The sequence below is a fragment of the Ranitomeya imitator genome, chromosome 6 (genome assembly GCF_032444005.1).
Source record: "Ranitomeya imitator isolate aRanImi1 chromosome 6, aRanImi1.pri, whole genome shotgun sequence".
NCBI classification, from domain to species: domain Eukaryota; kingdom Metazoa; phylum Chordata; class Amphibia; order Anura; family Dendrobatidae; genus Ranitomeya; species Ranitomeya imitator.
Window position 1 is genome coordinate 16,257,209 of NC_091287.1, and position 15,754 is coordinate 16,272,962.

Sequence of the window (15,754 nt, forward strand, 5' to 3'; positions counted from 1 at the left end):
GGTGACCCCTCCTCAAGGGGGGGGTACTGTTGTGAATTCTGTGGCAGAGCTCCCTCCTGTGGTCACAAGTGGTACTTCGGCTGATTCTCTCTGGGAGCTTCCGTTTGTGGAGGAAACTGGTACTGCTGCTTCTGAGTTTCCTCCCTCAGGTGATCTGGTGAGGTCGTTAGGTGCTTCTCTAGTTAACCCCACCTAATTAAAAGAGGTCTGGATACACATGATGAGAGCATTATACTGCCTCTGTACAAATCCCTAGTTAGACCGCACATGGAGTACTGTGTCCAGTTTTGGGCACCGGTGCTCAGGAAGGATATAATGGAACTAGAGAGAGTACAAAGGAGGGCAACAAAATGAATAAAGGGGATGGGAGAACTACAATACCCAGATAGATTAGCGAAATTAGGATTATTTAGTCTAGAAAAAAGACGACTGAGGGGCGATCTAATAACCATGTATAAGTATATAAGGGGACAATACAAATATCTCGCTGAGGATCTGTTTATACCAAGGAAGGTGACGGGCACAAGGGGGCATTCTTTGCGTCTGGAGGAGAGAAGGTTTTTCCACCAACATAGAAGAGGATTCTTTACTGTTAGGGCAGTGAGAATCTGGAATTGCTTGCCTGAGGAGGTGGTGATGGCGAACTCAGTCGAGGGGTTCAAGAGAGGCCTGGATGTCTTCCTGGAGCAGAACAATATTGTATCATACAATTATTAGGTTCTGTAGAAGGACGTAGATCTGGGGATTTATTATGATGGAATATAGGCTGAACTGGATGGACAAATGTCTTTTTTCGGCCTTACTAACTATGTTACTATGTTACTATGTAATGCTTTGATTCATGCTTCCTGTCAATGTTCCAGTGTTGGACTTGTGTTTCTCTGGATCATTCCTGTGGCCTGCTGCTCTGCATAGCTAAGTGCTTCTTTGCTATTTGTTGCTATTTTTTCTGTCCAGCTTGTCTATTTGTTTTGCTGGAAGCTCTGGGACACAAAGGGTGTACCTCCGTGCCGTTAGTTCGGTACGGAGGGTCTTTTTGCCCCTTTGCGTGGTTTTCTTTAGGGTTTTGTGTAGACCGCAAAGTTATCTTTCCTATCCTCGTTCTGTCTAGAATATCGGGCCTCACGTTGCTGAATCTATTTCATCCCTACGTTTGTCTTTTCATCTTACTCACAGTCATTATACGTGGGGGGCTGCCTTTTCCTTTGGGGTATGTCTCTGAGGCAAGGTAGGCTTATTTTTTCTATCTTCAGGCTAGTTAGTTTCTCAGGCTGTGCCGAGTTGCATAGGTAGCGTTAGGCGCAATCCACGGCTGCCTCTAGTTGTGTTTGGAGAGGATCAGGGATTGCGGTCTGCAGAGTTCCCACGTCTCAGAGCTCGTTCTATTATTTTGGGTTATTGTCAGATCACTGTATGTGCTCTGACCTCCATGTCCATTGTGATACTGAATTGCCTTTCATAACAAAAGTCCTTCCCACATTGCACAGTCCTTCCCACATTGCACAGTCCTGCCTACATTACACAGTCCTGCCCACATTACACAGTCCTGCCCACATTACACAGTCCTGCCCACATTACACAGTCCTGCCCACATTACACAGTCCTGCCCACATTATACAGTCCTTCCCACATTACACAGTCCTGCCTACATTACACAGTCCTTCCCACATTACACAGTCTTGCCCACATTACACAGTCCTGCCAACATTACACAGTCCTTCCCACATTATACAGTCCTGCCCACATTACACAGTCCTGCCCACATTACACAGTCCTGCCCACATTACACAGTCCTGCCCACATTACACAGTCCTTCCCACATTACACAGTCCTTCCCACATTACACAGTCCTGCCCACATTATAAAGTCCTTCCCGCATTGCACAGTCCTGCCTACATTACACAGTCCTGCCCACATTACACAGTCCTGCCCACATTGCACAGTCCTGCCCACATTACACAGTCCTGCCCACATTACACAGTCCTGCCCACATTACACAGTCCTTCCCACATTACACAGTCCTGCCTACATTACACAGTCCTTCCCACATTACACAGTCCTTCCCACATTACACAGTCCTTCCCACATTACACAGTCTTGCCCACATTACACAGTCTTGCCCACATTGCACAGTCCTGCCCACATTACACAGTCCTGCCCACATTACACAGTCCTGCCCACATTACACAGTCCTTCCCACATTACACAGTCCTGCCTACATTACACAGTCCTGCCCACATTACACAGTCCTGCCCACATTAGAGTCCTTCCCACATTACAGAGTCCTTCCCACATTACAGAGTCCTTCCCACATTACAGAGTCCTTCCCACATTACAGAGTCCTTCCCACATTACAGAGTCCTTCCCACATTACACAGTCCTGCCCACATTACACAGTCCTGCCCACATTACACAGTCCTGCCCACATTACACAGTCCTGCCTACATTACACAGTCCTGCCTACATTACACAGTCCTGCCCACATTACACAGTCCTGCCCACATTACAGAGTCCTTCCCACATTACAGAGTCCTTCCCACATTACAGAGTCCTTCCCACATTACACAGTCCTGCCCACATTACACTGTCCTGCCCACATTACACAGTCCTTCCCACATTACACAGTCCTGCCCACATTACACAGTCCTGCCCACATTACACAGTCCTGCCCACATTATAAAGTCCTTCCCACATTGCACAGTCCTTCCCACATTGCACAGTCCTGCCTACATTACACAGTCCTGCCCACATTACACAGTCCTGCCCACATTACACAGTCTTGCCCATATTACACAGTCCTTCCCACATTGCACAGTCCTGCCCACATTACACAGTCCTGCCCACATTACACAGTCCTGCCCACATTACACAGTCCTTCCCACATTACACAGTCCTTCCCACATTACACAGTCCTGCCCACATTACACAGTCCTGCCCACATTATAAAGTCCTTCCCACATTGCACAGTCCTTCCCACATTGCACAGTCCTGCCTACATTACACAGTCCTGCCCACATTACACAGTCCTGCCCACATTACACAGTCCTTCCCACATTGCACAGTCCTGCCCACATTACACAGTCCTGCCCACATTACACAGTCCTGCCCACATTACACAGTCCTTCCCACATTATACAGTCCTGCCCACATTACACAGTCCTTCCCACATTACACAGTCCTGCCCACATTACACAGTCCTGCCCACATACAGTCCTGCCCACATTACACAGTCCTGCCCACATTACACAGTCCTGCCTACATTACACAGTCCTGCCCACATTACACAGTCCTGCCCACATTACACAGTCCTGCCCACATTACACAGCCCTGCCCACATTACACAGTCCTGCCCACATTACAGTCCTTCCCACATTACACAGTCTTGCCCACATTTCACAGTCTTGCCCACATTGCACAGTCCTGCCCACATTACACAGTCCTGCCCACATTACACAGTCCTGCCCACATTACACAGTCCTTCCCACATTGCACAGTCTTGCCCACATTACACAGTCCTGCCCACATTACACAGTTCTGCCCACATTACACAGTCCTGCCCACATTACACAGTCCTGCCCACATTACACAGTCCTTCCCACATTACACAGTCCTGCCTACATTACACTTTCCTGCCCACATTACAGAGTCCTTCCCACATTACACAGTCCTGCCCACATTACACAGTCCTTCCCACAATACACAGTCCTGCCCACATTACACAGTCCTCCCCACATTACAGAGTCCTTCCCACATTAGAGTCCTGCCCACATTACACAGTCCTGCCCACATTACACAGTCCTGCCCACATTACACAGTCCTGTCCACATTACACAGTCCTGCCCACATTACACAGTCCTGCCCACATTACACAGTCCTGCCCACATTACACAGTCCTGCCCACATTACACAGTCCTGCCTACATTACACAGTCCTGCCCACATTACACAGTCCTCCCCACATTACACAGTCGAATAGCTCCACTGATGGTCACTCTTGAGAACACAGCATGCTGTGGTGACGTTGAGCATTGACCCAGCGCTGTGTAGCTGTCACTTACTGGTATATGCCTGTCAGATTACTGAATTAGCAGCTGATTATTGGGATCTTCAATACATTCCATTACTGAAGGAGCAGGAAGTAGTGAAGCACTCAGGATTTTCTTTGATGCCCTTCTTTTCCCTTTGTCCTTTAAGTTGTTGTGGATTCCAGGTTGACATTATTATATTTATTATATTCATACTTCCTATTGTTTTGTGTGTACAGTGCCTATGCAGATCTGTGCGTCTCCATGGTTACAGACTACAGAGGCACCTTGTGTAGTCAGCTCCTGTTACTCTTCCTCCTCTACTCCCCTCTCTACATTAGGCCTCTTTCACACGTCCTGATATTACCGGTAATGGAATAACCAGTGCCGGCGCTATGTGTGTCCATGTGTCATATCCATGTAGCGTCCGTGTCTCTCATCAGTGTGACACGTACCGGCGTCTAGGGAAAAGCCGTGCAGTTAGCGCACATGTGGTGACAGTTTTCACACGTATCGGAGACACTTGCACACGTAGACCCATTCAAATCTATGGGTCTGCGCACATATCAGTGTGTTTCCACAGATCGTATGTCCGTGTGCAAAACACGCAGACATGTCCGTTTTTGCCAGCCGCATAGTCCGCAATACATCCCGTACACTGGTGACATCTGTGTGTCATCACTGTGACCCGTACCAGCGTCTGGGAAAAACAGTACAGTTAGTGATGTTGCCAGGTGCTGAATCGATCTCTCGTCATTGCCTCTTGGTCTCCCTACGATCAGCGCGAACAAGCGACATTAAAGAGACTTGTAGTCAGTACCCGCAACTGTGTATCACATATATTAAATAAAAAAAATGGTGTGGGGTACCCTTTAATTTTCCCAACAAGCTGAGGGAAAGCCGACAGCTGGTGGCTAGTGTTAATTTTGGGTAGGGGCCAATAGCCATAAAGATTCCCACCCAATTAATTACAGCTCACAGCTGTTTGCTAGAACCCCCCTCCTCGAAAAAATTACGGGTAGTCTTCCCTATATTTATTAACCAGCAAATGCCAAACGGACAGCTGCAGGCTGATAGTAATAGGCTGGGAAGGGGCCATGGATATTGGCCCCCTCCCAGACTAATAACATCAGCCCTCAGCCGCCCCAGAAATGGTGCATGCATTAGATGGGCCAATTCTGGCGCTCAGCCTCTGCTCTTCCCACTTGCCCTGTGTGGTGGCAAGTGGGGTAAAAGCTTTGGGGTTAATGTCAGTTGTTTTATGTCCGCTGACATCAAGTCCAGGGGATAGTAATGGAGAGACGGTTATCAGATACCTCCATTACTAACACTGTTGCCAAATTTAACAAAGAAATTCACCAAGAATGGTCTTTTAGTGGAAATCTCCTCGACACTCTTTTTGCCCATTTATTAACGTAAAAATAAAAACCCAAAGTAATCCTCACCTGTCCTCTGTTAATCCATAATGCTGAAGTCCCACTAAGATCCCCAACGCTGCTACATCTAGATAGTGTTGTGAGCGGTAACATCAAGGATGCGACCGCTCATCACGCCAACCGGAACACACTGAGCTGAACGTGAGAACGCTGCTGCAGCGACGAGCGGTGACGTCATTAAGGTTACCGCCGATCACAGGCAGCGGTTATCATGCTCAGCTCAGTGTGTTCCGGCTGGTGTGGTGAGCGGTCGCATCCCCGATGTCACCGCTCACCACACTATCTAGATGTAGCAGAGTTTGGGATCGTCGTGGGAAAAAGAGTCAGGTAAAAGATGGTCAGGGAGTGTTTATTTCAATTAAAGGACTTTTCTCTGTGTGTGTCTTTATTAAATTTGACAAAGGAGTTAATAGTGGGGTTGTCTGATCTAACTCCTGGGCTTGATATTAGCGGACATACAGCTGACATCAACCCCAAAGCTATTAGTGTGACGGGGTGTACGGCAGAGCAAGAAGGGACAACAGGCCAAGGGATGATTCCACAGATTTATTATCAAGAACGCTGGAACAACACATGCAGGTAGATCTACAGAGTCCACAATTAGTCCAACGGAACAGGTTCGGGGGCACCTCCCGATAATCCTTGTGCCAGGTAACAAAGCAATAGTCCACAATTAGTCCAATGGATCCCAAAACAATCTCACAAACGACGAGATATGTCCTCAGCTCAAGTCTCGCCCCGTTCGCTTCCGCAGTCACAGCTGGACGTGGGGTCTTGCCTCAGCTAAGAATCCCCACTCCTTCTCCTTCAAAGATCAACTCACATCTGATCTCAAAATAAGAATGGATTGTCTGAGCTCCTGGGATCCGCCCATGAAGGGGGGTAGGGGTCACACCTTCTATTCAATGGTTGGGTCCACCAGAAGATTCTAGACTGGTGGGCTCCGCTTAATCTATGTAGTATGTACATTTGACTAGCCACCTGCTGTGAGGAAGAATGGCTATTCCTCCACTAGTGATGTTGACAAAGCTTAATTACATTAGAGCTTAGGGCTGCAAGTATTGGGGGAAGGAGACATATTGTTACAGGTGAACTCCCAGCACAAGAGAATACATAAATTACAGCTAATAGAAACCAGAGAACAGTTACATACATCAAATGGCATATTATTCAAATACAGGACAGGGCAAAAGTACATATCATGACAATCCCTTCCCCTCCCAATTTGTGTACGTACCAGGGACCTCTACAGGTCGCTGGTTAAGTACACACAGGCAGAGGGTAACTTACATGTGGCTTCATGCAGCCACAAATTGGCATCTTAGCTCTCCCACATCATTGCCCAGGAGAACATCTGCAGGCAGACCACCCATCACCCCAACCACACATCGCCTGACCACAAAACCAAAGTTCAGATCCACAGTGGCTGTGGGAATAGTCCTCCATTGTCCACCAGCCAGTTCAATGACAATCCCAGGTCCTCGATGGATTGCCTCAGGCCGAACCACTCGGGGATCAGCCAGTGTGAGGAAAGCCCCTGAGTCACAAAATCCAATAAGTCTCTGTCCATCCAGCACGACCTCCTGCAAGTGCTTACCTCGATGAGCAGAAGTCGTCATAGCTGCGGGTCGCACACCATAAACTCCTAATGGTGCAACATGGGTGGGTGAGGCACTAGGCCAGTCCTCACGTAGTGGTGACACGTCTTCCTCCATGGCACTTGGGTGTACATAATTAATAATACGACTGGGTACAGGATTAATCATTTGAACAGCTGGGCAGGAGGCTTGCAGATGCCCCGGCTGTCCACATCGATAGCATCTGTGCTGGGTCTCACTCCATCCAAGGCGTCCTCTTGGGCGAGGGGTAAGGGAACCTGGAGGCCAGCCCCCACCTGAAGGTGCTGTAGGGTTTTGAGGACGACTTCTCCATGGGCTGGCTGGGCATGAGGCCTGCAGATGCCCCGGATGCCCACAACCATAACACCTGCGCTCTGCTACTTCCTCTCCTCGTCGTATTCCAGAAAACACAGTAGAAGCAACTGGAGGCACATTTACACGGGTATCAGCATGAGGTGGTGGCTTAGAGGAACGGGGAACAATGGGGACAGAAGAACAGGGGGCCACCGGTGTTGTGGAGCTGGTAGGCCTCTCTCCATCCTCCAACAGAACCCTCCACTGAGGCTTGATGGTGAGAGCCTCATCAGCTAGAGCTGCAGCTTCCTCCACAGTGGCTGGTCTCCTCTCAGGCACCCATTCCCGGATCTCAGCAGGGCACTTGAAGTAAAACTGCTCTTTTAGGATAACATGGAGGAAGGTCTCCCAGGTTAAGGCCTCCTCTGCCTCCAGCCAGCGATGACATATTTGTTTGAGTCTTTGGGCATACATCTTGAAAGACACTTCCTCATCACAGGCTAAAGTACGGAACTGAGTCCTGTAAGTGTCTGGGGTAACAGCATAATGTTCTAGAATAGTCCGTTTAATCTCCGCATACTCACAGTTCCCCTGAGGGTCCATAGCTCTATAGGCTGCGGCAGCTCCACCCTCTAAGAGCCCCACCAGATGTCGGACTCGGTCCCTTTCCGGGACTTCCATTAATCGACACTGATGCTCAAAGCCCTGGAAGAAGCCCTCAATGTCGCCTGCAGCCTCATTAAAGGGCTTGAAGTCTTTGCGGGACACTCTGGGGAGTTCCCTCATGGTGGGTGCTGGGGTTAGAGTCTGTCTGGAGCTTCTAGCTGCTTCCAAAGCGATCTGCCTCTCCAGCAATGCCATCTCCTGAGCTCTGTCCTCGGCTCTGTGAATGGCCTCCCTCTCCTCGGCTCTGTGAATGGCCTCCCTCTCCTCGGCTCTGTGAATGGCCTCCCTCTCCTCGGCTCTGTGAATGGCCTCCCTCTCCTGAGCTCGGTGAATGGCCTCTTTCTTATAGTCTATGGTGGCCTCTTCTCCCAGCAATGCCAACTCCTCCTCGTACCACACAACCCACTGACTTTTTTGGGTATTTACCTCCGGCTGCAGTCTTTCCTCCATTTGCTGTGAGGATCCTTCCTCAGCGTCATCTTGCAGGCGAACTCCTTCCAAAGCCTCAATAAGCTGCTCCTTGGAGAGTCCCTTAAAACGGACTCCTACTTCACGGGCCTTTGATTGTAGGCTCCCCAAAGTCCAGTTCTTGTACTCTGCGGTGCTGGTTCCCGATGTTGATGGGCCTTTGTCCTCCATTCCTTCTGCTCTGATCCCACTGCTACCACCAGTTTGTGACGGGGTGTACGGCAGAGCAAGAAGGGACAACAGGCCAAGGGATGATTCCACAGATTTATTATCAAGAACGCTGGAACAACACATGCAGGTAGATCTACAGAGTCCACAATTAGTCCAACGGAACAGGTTCGGGGGCACCTCCCGATAATCCTTGTGCCAGGTAACAAAGCAATAGTCCACAATTAGTCCAATGGAACAGGTTTGGGGGCACCTCCCGATAATCCTTGTGCCAGGTAACAAAGCAATAGTCCACAATTAGTCCAATGGAACAGGTTCGGGGGCACCTCCCGATAATCCTTGTGCCAGGTAACAAAGCAATAGTCCACAATTAGTCCAATGGATCCCAAAACAATCTCACGAACAACGAGATATGTCCTCAGCTCAAGTCTCGCCCCGTTCGCTTCCGCAGTCACAGCTGGACGTGGGGTCTTGCCTCAGCTAAGAATCCCCACTCCTTCTCCTTCCAGGATCAACTCACATCTGATCTCAAAATAAGAATGGATTGTCTGAGCTCCTGGGATCCGCCCATGAAGGGGGGTAGGGGTCACACCTTCTATTCAATGGTTGGGTCCACCAGAAGATTCTAGACTGGTTAGTCTACCTAGTATGTACCGTATTTTTCGCTTTGTAAGACGCTCCGGATTATAAGACGCACCCCAAATTTTGAGGAGAAAAATAGGAAAAAACTATTTTTTAATAAATTGGTGGGGCGTCTTATAATCCATGCGTCTTATTACTTACCAGGGGTTGTGGTTGTGGTGGATCAGGGTCCCAGGCTCGTTGCCGGAGGCAGGAGTGGAGCATTGCTGCAGGCTGGGATGAGGGGGTCTGCAGGGGGCTCCTGTGCTGCAGGGGGGCTCCTGTGCTGCAGCCTGGGATGAGGGGTCTGCAGGGGGCTCCTTTGCTGCAGGCTGGGATGAGGGGTCTGCAGGGGGCTCCTTTGCTGCAGGCTGGGATGAGGGGTCTGCAGGGGGCTCCTGTGCTGTAGGGCTGTCTCCGGTGCTGCGGGGGGCTCTGGCGACATTTTGTGAAAGACCAGAGCCCCCCGGCAGTTCTTCCATGCGTTCCAGTATGACTAATTCCGGGAAAATGGCCGCCGGAATCTCGAGAGATGAGATCTCAGCGCTGAAATCTCATCTCCCGAGATTCCGGCGGCCATTTTCCCGGAGTCAGTCATACTGGAACTAACTCCGGGAAAATGGCCGCCGGAATCTCGAGAGATGAGATCTCAGCGCTGAAATCTCATCTCCCGAGATTCCGGCGGCCATTTTCCCGGAATTAGTCATACTGGAACGCATGGAAGAACTGCCGGGGGGCTCTGGTCTTTCACAATATGTCGCCAGAGCCCCCCGCAGCACCGGAGCCTTCAGCATCACCCGGGGCAGCAGCGGACAACCCCGGCAGTGGCGGCGGACGACAGCGGCGGCAGGCGGTAGCGGCGGCGGACACCCCCTCCTCCCAGCCTGTAATGGTAAGCGGTATATCCGCTTTGTTAGACGCACCCACATTTCCCCCCCAAATTTGGGGGAAATAAAGTGCGTCTTACAAAGCGGAAAATACGGTACATATGATTAGCCACCTGCTGTGAGGAAGAATGGCTATTCTGCAGTAGTGGTGTTGACAAAGCTTAATTACATTATAGCTTAGGGCTGCAAGTATTGGGGAAGGAGACAGGTTAGTTACAGGTGAACTCCCAGCCAAGAAAATACATAAATTACAGCTAATAGAAACCAGAGAACAGTTACATACATCAAATGGCATATTATTCAAATACAGGACAGGGCAAAAGTACATATCACTTGCATCCACATCAGGGCGAGTGGAAAGAGTGAAGGCATCTAATGGATGTGCCATTTCTGGGGCACCTGAGGGCTGATGTTATTAGTCTGGGAGGGGGCCAATAACCTTGGCCCCTTCCCAGCCTATTAATATCAGCCTGCAACTGTTATTTTAGCCTTTGCTGGTAAGGCTACTTTCACACTGGCGTTTTTTGCAATACGTCGCAATGCGTCGTTTAGGGGCAAAAACGCATCCTGCAAAGTTGTTTGCAGGATGTGTTTTTGCCCCATAGATTAACATTAGCGACACATTGACACACATTGCAACCGTCGTGCGACGGTTGTGGCGGACCGCCGGGAGCAAAAAAACGTTACATGTAACGTTTTTTGCTGCCGGCGGATGCGCAGGAAAAATGCATCCGCTGCCTCCGTTGTGCCTCCGTTTCACTGCTAGCGTCGGAACCTCGGCCCGACGCACTGCGACGGGCCGAGTCCGACGCTAGTGTGAAAGTAGCCTAAGTAAATATAAGGGGAGGACCGCACATCATTTTTTTCAGTCCCCACTTTTTACTAGCCAGTAAAGACTAAACAGACAGCTGTGAGCTGATATTAATACGCTGGGAACCTTTATGGCTATTGGCCCCTTCCCAGAATATTAACACCAGCTCCCAACTGTCTGTTTTCCCTCAGCTGGTTTGGAGAATTAAGAAGGACCCTATGTTGTTGTTTTTTTTTTTTATTATTTAGACATTTCATACTCGTGATACACAGACGGCTGATGCTGACTACAAATCTCATCAGCGTCTCCTGGTCTCGCTAATCGCAGGGAGACAAGGTGGCAATGATGAGAGCCGGATTAAGAGCTTGACACCTGGGAACATCGCTAACTGCACTGCTTTTCCCAGATGCCGGTACAGGTCACAGTTATGGCACACGGATGTCATCAGTGTGCGGGATGTATTGCGGACCGCACTGCCGGCAAAAAACGGCGCGTCAACGTGTTTTCCACACGGTTGGTGGAAATATACTGACGTGTGCAGCCCCATAGATTTGGGGGGGTCTACATGTGTAAGTGTCTCCGATACGTGGGAAAACTGTCACCACACGTTCCAGAGACCCTGACGTCTGAAGAAGGCCTTAGTCTGTAAACTGTTTCTAGTTAGCAGTCACAGATGTGCATCGGCGCTGTATACACAAAACGGTAAGAGACTTTATATTCTTACTTTATCATTATTTTTCTTAGAGTTTTTTTTAGAGTTAGTGATACAGTCTCCAGCTATGAATGAACTAAAGCCACTCGGAGGCATAGGATGATGAGAGTTGCCGTCCAGTATTTCTGCAGTGTAGGATTTGGGATGTGCTTGTCACCTTCTCTTTTTTACTTTCCTTTCCTCCCCTCCTTCTATTTTCCTCTTCTGTCCATCTTTTACTCCCCACAGGATTTATATTCCACGTCATTTTATTCTGCATTTTCTTATTTTTTTCTGCAGACTACCACCCTAATCGGCCTCCTGAAAACTGCCCGCCTTTTACGCTTGGTACGAGTGGCCCGAAAGTTGGACCGTTACTCTGAGTATGGGGCGGCCGTGCTGTTCCTCTTGATGTGCACATTTGCCCTCATCGCTCACTGGCTGGCCTGTATCTGGTACGCGATCGGACACATGGAACACTACGACCCGGAATACCGCACAATCGGCTGGTTGTACTCGCTGGGCACCCAGATCATGAAGCCGTACAACAACAGCAACACCAAATCCGGCCCGACCATCAACGATAAATACGTCACCGCACTCTATTTCACCTTCAGCAGTCTGACCAGTGTCGGCTTTGGGAATGTGTCACCCAACACCAATTCTGAGAAGATTTTCTCCATCTGTGTCATGCTGATTGGATGTAAGTAAAACGCTGACTGTATCTTATTCTCCATGCACTGGGTGAAAATGCAGAAATATAATACTGCCCCTGTGTACAAGAATATAACCACTATAATACTGCCCCCTATGTACAAGAATATAACTACTATAATACTGCCCCTATGTACAAGAATATAACTACTATAATACTGCCCCTATGTACAAGAATATAACTACTATAATACTGCCCCTATGTACAAGAGTATAACTACTATAATACTGCCCCTATGTACAGGAATATAACTACTATAATACTGCCCCTATGTACAAGAATATAACTACTATAATACTGCCCCCTATGTACAAAAATATAACCACTATAATACTGCTTCTATGTACAAGAATATAACTACTATAATACTGATCCTATCTACAAAAATATAACTACTATAATACTGCCCCTATGTACAAGAAAATAACTACTATAATACTGCCCCTATGTACAAGAATATAACTACTATAATACTGCCCCCTATGTACAAAAATATAACCACTATAATACTGCTTCTATGTACAAGAATATAACTACTATAATACTGCTCCTATACACAAGACTATAACTACTATAATACTGCCCCTGTGTACAATAATATAACTACTATAATACTGCTCCTATGTACAAGAATATAACTACTATAATACTGCCCCTGTGTACAAGAATATAACCACTATAATACTGCTCCCTATGTACAAGAATATAACTACTATAATACTGCCCCCTATGTACAAGAATATAACTACTATAATACTGCTTCTATGTACAAGAAAATAACTACTATAATACTGCCCCCTATGTACAAGAATATAACCACTATAATACTGCCCCTATGTACAAGAAAATAACTACTATAATACTGCTCCTATGTACAAGAATATAACCACTATAATACTGCCCCTATGTACAAGAATATAACTACTATAATACTGCTCCTATGTACAAGAATATAACTACTATAATACTGCTCCTGTGTACAAGAATATAACTACTATAATACTGCTCCTGTGTACAAGAATATAACTACTATAATACTGCTCCTGTGTACAAGAATATAACTACTATAATACTGCTCCTGTGTACAGGAATATAACTACTATAATACTGCTCCTATGTACAAGAATATAACTACTATAATACTGCTCCTATCTACAAAAATATAACTACTATAATACTGCCCCTATGTACAAGAAAATAACTACTATAATACTGCCCCTATGTACAAGAATATAACTACTATAATACTGCCCCCTATGTACAAAAATATAACCACTATAATACTGCTTCTATGTACAAGAATATAACTACTATAATACTGCTCCTATACACAAGACTATAACTACTATAATACTGCCCCTGTGTACAATAATATAACTACTATAATACTGCTCCTATGTACAAGAATATAACTACTATAATACTGCCCCTGTGTACAAGAATATAACCACTATAATACTGCTCCCTATGTACAAGAATATAACTACTATAATACTGCCCCCTATGTACAAGAATATAACTACTATAATACTGCTTCTATGTACAAGAAAATAACTACTATAATACTGCCCCCTATGTACAAGAATATAACCACTATAATACTGCCCCTATGTACAAGAAAATAACTACTATAATACTGCCCCTATGTACAAGAAAATAACTACTGTAATACTGCTCCTATGTACAAGAATATAACTACTATAATACTGCCCCTATGTACAAGAATATAACTACTATAATACTGCTCCTATGTACAAGAATATAACTACTATAATACTGCCCCTATCTGCAAGAATAAACTACTATAATAATGCCCCTTTGTACAAGAATATAACTACTATAATACTGCCGCTATGTACAAGAATATAACTACTATAATACTGCCCTCTATGTACAAGAATATAACTACTATAATACTGCCCCTATGTACAAGAATATAACTACTATAATACTGCCCCTATGTACAAGAATATAACTACTATAATACTGCTCCTATGTACAAGAATATAACTACTATAATACTGCCCCTATGTACAAGAATATAACTACTATAATACTGCCCCTATCTGCAAGAATATAACTACTATAATACTGCTCCTATGTACAAGAATATAACTACTATAATACTGCCCCTATGTACAAGAATATAACTACTATAATACTGCTCCTATGTACAAGAATATAACTACTATAATACTGCTCCTATGTACAAGAATATAACCACTATAATACTGCCCCTATGTACAAGAATATAACTACTATAATACTGCTCCTATGTACAAGAATATAACTACTATAATACTGCTCCTGTGTACAAGAATATAACTACTATAATACTGCTCCTGTGTACAAGAATATAACTACTATAATACTGCTCCTGTGTACAGGAATATAACTACTATAATACTGCTCCTATGTACAAGAATATAACTACTATAATACTGCTCCTGTGTACAAGAATATAACTACTATAATACTGCTCCTGTGTACAAGAATATAACTACTATAATACTGCTCCTGTGTACAAGAATATAACTACTATAATACTGCTCCTGTGTACAAGAATATAACTACTATAATACTGCTCCTGTGTACAGGAATATAACTACTATAATACTGCTCCTATGTACAAGAATATAACTACTATAATACTGCTCCTATCTACAAAAATATAACTACTATAATACTGCCCCTATGTACAAGAAAATAACTACTATAATACTGCCCCTATGTACAAGAATATAACTACTATAATACTGCCCCCTATGTACAAAAATATAACCACTATAATACTGCTTCTATGTACAAGAATATAACTACTATAATACTGCTCCTATACACAAGACTATAACTACTATAATACTGCCCCTGTGTACAATAATATAACTACTATAATACTGCTCCTATGTACAAGAATATAACTACTATAATACTGCCCCTGTGTACAAGAATATAACCACTATAATACTGCTCCCTATGTACAAGAATATAACTACTATAATACTGCCCCCTATGTACAAGAATATAACTACTATAATACTGCTTCTATGTACAAGAAAATAACTACTATAATACTGCCCCCTATGTACAAGAATATAACCACTATAATACTGCCCCTATGTACAAGAAAATAACTACTATAATACTGCCCCTATGTACAAGAAAATAACTACTGTAATACTGCTCCTATGTACAAGAATATAACTACTATAATACTGCCCCTATGTACAAGAATATAACTACTATAATACTGCTCCTATGTACAAGAATATAACTACTATAATACTGCCCCTATCTGCAAGAATAAACTACTATAATAATGCCCCTTTGTACAAGAATATAATTACTATAATA

General features: G+C 45.6%; 1 protein-coding gene across 2 annotated transcripts in view; it reads left to right on the top strand.

The window, feature by feature from the left end:
• KCNH2 (potassium voltage-gated channel subfamily H member 2) overlaps positions 1-15,754 on the top strand; it is a 357,462-nt gene that overhangs the window by 321,261 nt on the left and 20,447 nt on the right. For both annotated transcript variants that reach the window (XM_069729246.1, XM_069729245.1), the window contains one exon: positions 11,986-12,388. In XM_069729246.1, coding sequence (XP_069585347.1) covers positions 11,986-12,388 — 403 coding nt within the window. The remainder of the gene's footprint in view (positions 1-11,985; positions 12,389-15,754) is intronic.